Genomic DNA, 9,632 nt, shown 5'->3' with positions numbered 1-9,632 from the left:
GTTACAATTACTTATTTTTTGTTGGTGAACATTAATGTACGCTTCTTATTCTTTTTTTTTGTTGGTGTACATTAATGTAGGCTACGTCTAGAAAAAAGTAAGTCGATATAATGATTATCCACTACTTTATCAAGGTTCTGGAAGATGTCTTTGGGAGCCGATATTGTCAGAGAATCATTAATCAGATTAATCATTAGAGACTTTGCTGAATCCGATGGATTTTCCAAACTACAAACGGTGGATTAGCTGCACTGCAGCGTCCCCGTGTGTCCTCATTGTTGTGTCAGACCAAACAAATCGATATTTTAAATTAAGGTATTCATTGCCAGAAAATATGAATATGATTTTGAGTGTTTTATTGCGTGTTCCACCATTGATAATAAGACGAAGTCTTATATAATTTTAACTAAGTAAAATAACCCATGCATCGTCGTCACATGATTTAGACTTTGACACTTTGAATTTATTACGATCCCTAAGAAATCCATCAGCCTAATGAAGCTGAATATTAGATAGATCATTAGATCAAATACTGTGTCTGTGGTTTTAACAGTGACATCATTTTTGTATGTAATATAACTACTGAAAATGTTAGTACACTAAAGGTTGAAACTGTTTTATCCTATATATATTTATATATTGGGATGACACACACATACACAGATTCCACAACATTAATCAATTCTAATACTTAAAAAGTCTATTTTGTATTCCAATTATTACTCACTCGTTTGTAGATGGCAAAAATGGTACCAATAGAGGCCAAGCAGTCGATGTTGCTGGATCCGTCCAGGGGGTCAAAACACACCACATACTTACCCTGCAGGGACAGAGAGAAAGAAACACAGCCTGAATGGGTGAGAAGAGCACTGTTCTAGAAAAGCATTATCTAAGAATATGGGTCTATATGGGATATGGCACCATTAAGACCTTCCTTGTAATTTTGTACAGGTTACATGTATGTGTGTGTGTGTGTGTGTGTGTGTGTGTGTGTGCGTGTGTGTGTGTGCGTGTGTGGTCCGTTAATGTATATCTGCACATATATGTATGTTTCTGTGTGTCTGTTTGTATATGTGTGGATATGTACTGCATATGTGTGCATATGTATGTGTGTATGTTTATTAATTTATTTGTTTTTAAATATTTATGTATGTATTATGTATGTATGTATGTATGTATGTATGAACATGTGTGCTATGTGTTGTGGGCTTAGGGTAGTGTGTACATATGCATATATATATATATATATGTGTGTGTGTGTGTGTATGTGTATGGGTATGTATGTTCGATGTACACATGTTCTATGTATGTAATGTATGACCCAGCAATATGTATGTTCATGTGTATGTACTGTATATATGTATGTGTGTGTATGCATAAATATGAGCATATATGTGTGTGAGCCCTCCACCACATGCATCAACCCAGGCCCCCTTGTGACCCCTGACCCTTTTCTCCTTGGGCGTTACGATGAGCGTCTCGTTCTCCTCCGACACCAGGCAGCAGGTGGTGTAGGACGCCCGCAGCAGGTTGATGACCAGCGTGTTTGACAGCACGTCCAGCTTCTTCACATCATCCCCCGTCACGTTCACTGAACCCGCCAGACCCTGCCTGACAACACAGCCAATCAGCGAACAGATCAGTCGGTTACCCCACCTTTCTGTCAGCCGTTAGCAAAGGCAGCCTACATCCATGATCTGAGTCAAACTAGCTCTTACTGAGAGTTGTCTTTGAATCTAGTGCACATTGTCAACATATTGTACAATATGTGTTAACTAATCGGTCCATACATGAACTTTCGCATTTTTCCCATCTCTGGATCATAGTCCCAGAGACTGGGATTTTAGTATTACTGTACTATGTATATTGCCATCGATTCTTCCAAGGGTATGTTAACCCATGCCTTAATGTTAGAAATACAAAAAATATCACAAACAGTCCTTAGTTAAACATAGAAGTCGGGGTGTGCATTTTTGTATCAAACTTAAGTTTTTTTACAATCACCTTCAATTTCACCACTATTGCATTATGTATATCTAATTTGTGTGTGTGTGTGTGTGTGTGTGTGTGTGTGTGTGTGTGTGTGTTCATAGATTGGAAAAACAGTAAATGTGCTGCGACTTATGAATATCCAATGCTCCTCTAGATGTCAGCAGTGGGCCAGGGGTAAATCTACTATGGCTACTATGCCTATGTTTTTATAAGTAAAACATAAAGTAGATAAATGTTGGATTATATAGTTCAACAACAAAAGTGAGCAATTCACACACATGCGAGGAAGATAATTGTTGAATTTGAAGATTCTAATTTAAACAGATTTTAAGGTTTCCATGTTGATGAACTACAGGTGATGCAAATCTGTAGAACAATTCCTTTGGTGACACTGAATGATAACACGTATCGTTAGCCTCATAGCATCATAGCCAAAGTCATATTTTGGCCAAATTGTGATATTTGCCTAACTCTACTCTCTTAATGCTGCTGATTCACTGTGCCTCATTGGCTATATATATTTTGGCTATATCTGGTAAAACTTACTGTCTTAACTTAATTTACTATCTATTGCATTAACACTTACTCACACATACAACAAAACATACTCTCTCTCACGCTCTCTCTCTCTCTCTCTCTCTCTCTCTCTCTCTCTCTCTCTCTCGCTCTCTCTCTCTTTCTCTCTTTTGTGCTCTCTTGCGTGGATGCAAGAGTGTCTTACCTAGCAAAGTATTCTAGATGCTAAGAATAGATACCAAATTCCCATGGCAAGCATTGAATCCCACGAAGCCCTTACAAAATAGCCCTTTTTGTCTCTAATCTCAGTCCAGTCACCTTCCAGAGGATGTTGGCTGTTTTCCAATGTCTATACCTCGACCATGCATCTCTGTTGTGTTCAGTATTCTATCTCTGTTGTTAAGGAATTTACAACAATGCATCAAAATGGCATCACCCATTGAAGGCACTCCCTTTTTAGTTCTTTTGATTCAACTTTTTGCTTCTGAGGAATTTTTTTGTGATATACTTTGAATAGTCAGCCATGAGCCAATGATCACCTTTGGGTTGGTAAAATGTTCCAAAGGCTTTGGGGTCCCAGAATGACTCCCCTCTATCAAGTCTATTTTCTAACTCTATGTTACCAATTTGATTTTCTTAATATACTAATTTTAATGCTTTCTCATATAAAACTAGAGAGGAGCCAGATATCTCCCCACCTGCTTCACCTGGACCACCAATAGTGTCTTAAGTTGCACTGTGCAAAAAGGCTTCAACCAGGAAGTGAATGAATCCTCAGTGGCTAACACTGTGTCTTGCCTCTTTAAATTTGACATAAATGAATGCAACTAATGTATTCACTCCAAATATATATGCTTATTCCCCCATATAAGGTTGCAGGGACCAATCAACTCTCAATGGTGTTTTGTCAACATAACAGCTTAAAAAGAGGATCTCGTAACATTCCTTTTATTTTAACCAGGCACTTATGTAATATTCTGCAGTTATGCAATTGCAGTAAGGTTAACCAAAGAGGTGTCCACACACACCAGTGGTTCTATCCAACGCGGCGTTGGTTGAACGCCCAAGGTCATCTACCCTCACAGGTAGTACTCACAGGTGAACCAGTCCTGCCTTGCGCACGGCCGAGGAAATGGCCTTAATGGCCGTCAGCATGGAGTTGATGAGCTGGGTGAGTTCGCCGGTCGACCCCTTGGCCTGGCGCCCAGTCTCCATGATGAAGCGGGTCAGTGTCCATACGTCTGTGTCGAACTCCGACTGATCCGACATGGTGTGTGTGTGTGTGTGTGTGAGTTTGTGTGTTTGTGAATGCTTCTCCTAACTTCTCCTAAGGTGTCTTCCTGTCGAGTAGCAAATCCACAATGTGAGGCAGAGTGTAGCAGACAGAGGGTATAACCGTCCTGCCAAGTGTTCTATTTATGTGTGTGTGTGTGTGTGTGTGTGTGTGTGTTTGAGTGTGTGTGTGTGTATGTGTGTGTGCGTGTGTGTGTGTGTGTGTGTTTGTGTGTTGGAAGATGCAGTGTCAGATAACAGTTGTGGTCAACGTGGTCATAACAAGCATAATCCTCTACCCTGAGGCAAGCCCCTTTCTTAAAACTTGGGATTTTTCATTGAAATCAAAAAGGAGTGTTACATCTTTCATAATAATAGTTTAAACATAGCCAAATGCCACTCATAACTCAAGAGTATGAGACCTGTTTTCCTATCCTTTGTTATATTGTAAAGCCAAGGCCCTTGGTTCAAAGCCATTGTCTCTCTCTTGCACAGAAACGTGTGACCCTCTGAATGTTTTGCCGAAGTGAAAATTAACTTCTTGACTCCGTAACTCTGTATATTTTAGCCCTTGTATTTGGTGAAAATACTTAACCAAACCCAATGCTTTGTCCCATACTCTGGATCTGATGTTGGGCAAGAATTTATATGTCAGGCTGAGTAATAATCACCCCTACATCACTTGCAGCATTGCAATGATGCACAACAGAGTAAAGTAAAGTATTAAGTTATTACTATGTGTTGCTCTGTTAATGCAAAGCTGTTTAGTGGTACATAGTTAAATGTGTTGCTGAACAAGGTTTATCAAAGGCAGTAGATTCACATGTATATGTGTAATGTGTCATTCACTGTCTCAAATAACATTTCTGACTCCGTGCTCTCCTTTTGACATTTAACTCAAAGGTCAACTCTTGTAGATAGAATATCCATGCACTTTAATATACACTGCTTAAGGACACTGCAACTATTGATGTCCATTACACTTTTCTAATATATCTGGTCATTTTCTGCATCAGGTTTGAAAGTAACACAAATAGGAATATTGAATTCATTTTAGGTTCTAGCAGAAGTCATGCGTGCTTTCCCTGACTGACTATGTAAGCAGTTGACTAGTATCAGTGTCTCAACATCCAGTCACATTCAAACAAGACATGGGGGCAGACTTTAACTTTCAACAGCTCAAACTCAAATACTGCAAATTCAACTCAGTCAGTCAACTAAACCCTCTGTTCATTTTATTGAAATAGCTATAATTTGCCCTTTTTTTCCCCGCAATGGACATTCATAATACACCCATCACTTTTAAAACAAAAACAACAAAGAATTATTCTTTGAAGTTTGAATTTTTATTTATCAGACATGATCAAGGCATGAAGCATTCTTGCATAGATATTTGTATGTGGCCCAACATATATTTGAATGTTCCAACCCGATCAAGGTGCTACTTTAAGTTACGTGTGAAGCAAATGTTTGTTGTATGTAGCATGTGATCCATGTGTGCGTGCGTGTGTTTGTGTGTGTGTGTGTGTGTGTACGTACTAATCAGTATTAGTGTCTTTGTGAGTTTGCTTGCCATCTTATGGCAGGCATTGTCTTACTCCTTTGGACTCATGCACTGTTGCTGCTCAAAACAGAACGTAAACTCTGAGGAAGGGGTCCAGTAATTTCCCAGTACCCTTTCCTGTGTGGAATGTGTACCCACACAAAAACACACACAGACGCGCAGACACGCACACACACACACACACACACTTAAACACAACCAAAAATGCACATACAAGCAACAGAGGGTGCTACTGGCTGGCCTGCTACTTTCTGGCGTGCTTCATGTAGATGGCGAGGTACTCTCGCACGTCGTCGGAGGAGCCCATGACCACGGGGACCCTCTGGTGGATGTCCACGGGCTGGATGTCCAGAACGTTCTGGGTGCCTGTGGTGGCCATGCCCCCTGCCTGCACCATGATGTAGGCCATGGGGTTGCACTCATACAGCAGCCTCAGCTACAAGGACATTGGGGGATGGGGGGGATGGACACAGAGGAACCACTAAGAACATGTTCTAGAACATCTGATACACCACAATGAAAATGTTAGGAAATTAAAATGTTCAGCAATAGATAATTGTCCACAAACAAATACAAATTATCCATGAAGTAAACCATGGCATGATGCGAACAAACTCCCCAGTCACACTGAGAGGTAAGTTTCCGTGTTCCAAACAACTGTGCAAGCTTGCTTGGTTACAAGTTAGCAAACACTGTGGCGACAGTGAGGTATGTGAGGAAATGACATTGTGTCACAGGCTCCGGTCTGTAGATCTGAGAATCTTGTGAAACGTCTTCACAATGCCATACCATCTTAAAATGGTAAATATGGATTATTCTTTACATTTGTTTGAAAATAAATCCTTCAGCAACAAATTATGTGTGCCAATAAACAACCAGAAGTTACATTAGAAGAGCAAAGTTTTACAATTCTTCCAAAATGTTTGGTATGCACCAAGAATCCTTTGTCCCATCCTGGGTAAATAGTATCTACTCCAGCTAATGACAGGTACTGTACCTTTCCCTGGGGACTCTTAACGTTGGCTGTGTACAGGAACACGCCTCCGTACATCATAGTCCTGTGGACGTCTGCTACCATGGAGCCAACGTGGCGAGACCCGTACGGTGCGCTGCCGTCCTGTTGGTTAAAGACATGCAGTACAGGGTAGAAACATTCCTAGTGTTTTAACCAAGACTTATTTCATGTTACCCTTAATGCTGTGCAACACTTTTGTTCCCCCTTGATAAGATAGTGAAATGACGTAAGATGATAGATGTGAGGGTGGGCTCTTCACCCTTCACAACCACTGAATTCACGACCCATAGTCCTGAGATGTTGATTGAGTGAAGAAAATTTGAGTGGAAGCAGATGCACAAATTTAAAGCTAGGGGTCGCAAAAACACATTCAGAGCTAGTAATGGGTTCACATGCCAATAAATGTTGGGCACTATCTTAAGCCAGGTAGTTCTTATGATTGGCATACCCTTCTAAAATAACAACCAAAGACACCCCACATAACGAAACAGCTACAAAAGGCAAAATACTGTGGGGAAATATGTCGTACATGTTGTAACCAACCACGTTGTTTACCTTCGGGAACTTCTTCTTTTGCAGGTACTCTGTGACGGCCGGCTCGAAGTACATGGCGTTGCCTTCATTTGTACTGTAGATGTTCCCTCGCTTCTTCATCTTCACATCTTTGTCCGTCAGGATGAACTCCCCGATCGCCTGGCCAGTCAGGAAACCACACAGACCTTTGATCAGTATGTTTACATGCAGATGGAAATCCGCTTTGGCAGGGTGACTGGGTTATGGGAATTAAATGAGTAGGTTAACAAAGTGACAGGTGATCATAATTCGCAATTCGTCTCATTCTTAATGCTGAACGTTTGTCTGAATTTAGGGCCATCGCGCCCGTTCAAACTGAGGGAGGCCGTGTCCCTCCCGTTATCGGGGGTCCCTCTGATATTAAGGGTGTGTGACAACTCTTTGTGAATATGTCCATTGAATGTGGTTGTTGTACCGCGATAGTAACATCACTGGATGTAACGGGAAGAGCTAGCGTGCTGTTCCTCAATGAAATTCAAACATCACATTTATCAAACTGCTATATAAGCTGCGACTAGTTTGTAACAACAGCGAAAAAAAGTTCACCGCAAGAACTACAACAAAAAGGATAAATCAATCTCAAGGGACATTGCTGCAATCTAATATTTTTGTTTTGTTCAGTTTGATGGAAAACATTCACGTATTCCCGCGTCAGTGGGCGCGGGAATACGTGGTGAGGGAAAGTCTCTGATACTCACGGGGTCCAGCATGAAGCAGTTGACCCCCTGGCCGCAGGAGAGCACCATCATGGTGGCGCTGCCGTACAGGGCATAGCCCGCCGCCACCAGGTCCCGGCCCGGCTGCAGGGCGTCGAGCTCACTGGGCTCCCCATCTGTGGTCTGTAACATACAAATGAATATGCGACGACAAAAATCACTCTCCCTTCAGCGGCATGCTGTTCTGGTGACAGTCATTTCATTAGAAGCACCAAACGCAACAGTTGTAAATTAGCCTTGTGGCTATAATCAGGCTCAATTTTGTGCATTGTGCCTGTCAAATAAACGCATTGTTGTGGTTGGCCGGTAAAAGTTTTGTGGAATTTTCGATGATTCACTACCTTTTTGTAGATGGCAAATATTGTCCCGATGGAGACAAGGCAATCGATGTTGGATGAGCCGTCGAGGGGGTCGAAACATACTATGTATTTACCCTGCAATAGATGAGAGCGAGAGAAAAGGTTTTAATAGAAAAGCTAGGACCTCCCTAATATGAACAGTACTTTTAAGGGAAAAGTACCCATTCAAACCTGTGTCAACTAGGATATACTGTTGGCACGTAGACAAAGTGCCAACAGTATTGAAATCATCCCGAAACCAGCGATGAAACGCTTCATTTTGTAGGCTTCGTTCCCCCGTTCTTCCAGATCCACTCACCCTGCTCCCTGCTTCCACGATGATGGCGTGCTCGTCCTCCTCAGAGACCAGGATGCATGCTGTGAAGGACGCTTTGATCGCGTTGATGACCAGGTCGTTGGACAGGATGTCCAGCTTCTTCACCTGGTCCCCGGTCACATTGACGCTGCCCGCAATGCCATAGCTGATAGAGAGACATTATTACAGAGTCATGACTGAATACTGAAAAGGAATAATAAGCAGCCTACGATTTAGGATTCTGTATGCTCAGAAATAGACGAAATGAGTGTGTGTGTGTGTGTGTGTGTGTGTGTGTGTGTGTGTGTGTGTGTGTTTATGTGTTTACTACTTTTCAAGTTGTACTAGTTCGGTCCAGACATGGTTGTTTCCCTAATAGCCTACTTGTTTGTGTTTCGAGGAAATACAAAGATAAATTGCATTTTGTTGTAGTTTATTGTTATCAGACTGTTTCCTGGTATATACAGGGAAGGTGTCAAGCAAAAGATGCTTGCATCACCGGCTATGAGTAAGGAAATGCAATTTAGGAGAGCTCTCTCCCATGGCCAGGCATTCTCTGCCAATGAAGGGAAAATAAAATGAGTAGAATTTCCTTTGAATCACGAAAAGGAAAACAGTTAGTGTATTTACTATTAGGCTTACCCATTTTTGTATCTATCTACCAAGTTAGAGGTTCATAGGGTCGTTAAATGTATCAACTTAATTTTCATCATTAACCAATTAAATTAAACACACTATGAAGTGAGAGGGTTAGTTTGATGAACGGCGTATGCGATTCATCCAGCCATGTGTACGACTACCTTCGTGACTGGTTGGCTGACTGATCTAGAGATAGTTAAACAAAAAATAGGAAAATACATTTTACTTACAGATGGGCGATTCCTGCTTGCCGCACTGCTACGGAAATTGCCTTAACAGCTGTGCACAGAGAGTTTAGAAGTGTCGTTAACTCTCCGGTCCCTCTGGCTTTCTGACCCTCCTCCAGAAGAAACCTAGTCAAAGTGACTGCGTTGGTCTCAAACGGTCCCTGTCCTGACATCTTTCACAGCAGATCACAGCAGTGCAGTGTGTGGAGAAAGGGGAAACGTTTAAAGCCTGTAACGCGGAACTTATTGCGTTAAGGGGATGGTAAATAAAGGAAAGCCAATCCGAAGAGCGTGCATTGTACAATGTGGTGTGAATCCAGCGATGAACTGATAAAGTGACCGAAAGCGGGATGTGACTGGAATAATGGATGCTGTCAACCCTGAAATAAAACCATGCATAAGCATTGCGACAGCAGGTTGTGTATTTTACACAATTTCAGCAGTTTGAATACCAAGAAGGTTTT

General features: G+C 41.6%; 2 protein-coding genes across 2 annotated transcripts in view; both read right to left on the bottom strand.

Annotated features, from left to right (window-relative positions):
- Positions 1-3,777, bottom strand: part of fbp2 (fructose-1,6-bisphosphatase 2) — a gene marked incomplete at its 5' end in the record, with an annotated part of 10,369 nt that extends 6,592 nt beyond the window's left edge. Inside the window, 3 exons of the mRNA XM_079756621.1 lie at positions 728-820; positions 1,449-1,611; positions 3,605-3,777. Coding sequence (XP_079612747.1) covers positions 728-820; positions 1,449-1,611; positions 3,605-3,777 — 429 coding nt within the window. The remainder of the gene's footprint in view (positions 1-727; positions 821-1,448; positions 1,612-3,604) is intronic.
- A 1,299-nt stretch (positions 3,778-5,076) lies between these two features.
- Positions 5,077-9,393, bottom strand: fbp1a (fructose-1,6-bisphosphatase 1a). The gene is made up of 7 exons (XM_079734475.1): positions 9,172-9,393; positions 8,306-8,468; positions 7,990-8,082; positions 7,631-7,771; positions 6,915-7,052; positions 6,342-6,461; positions 5,077-5,780 (listed from the first exon to the last, which is right to left on the bottom strand). The coding sequence occupies exons 1-7, from the start codon at positions 9,339-9,341 to the stop codon at positions 5,589-5,591; spliced, it is 1,017 nt and encodes a 338-aa protein (XP_079590601.1). The 5' UTR covers positions 9,342-9,393; the 3' UTR covers positions 5,077-5,588.
- Positions 9,394-9,632: the final 239 nt, after the last annotated feature.

The sequence above is a fragment of the Pollachius pollachius genome (assembly GCF_949987615.1).
Source record: "Pollachius pollachius genome assembly, chromosome: 1".
NCBI lineage: Eukaryota > Metazoa > Chordata > Actinopteri > Gadiformes > Gadidae > Pollachius > Pollachius pollachius.
Note: the sequence above shows the minus strand (reverse complement) of the source record. Positions and strands in the feature narration are given on the sequence as shown.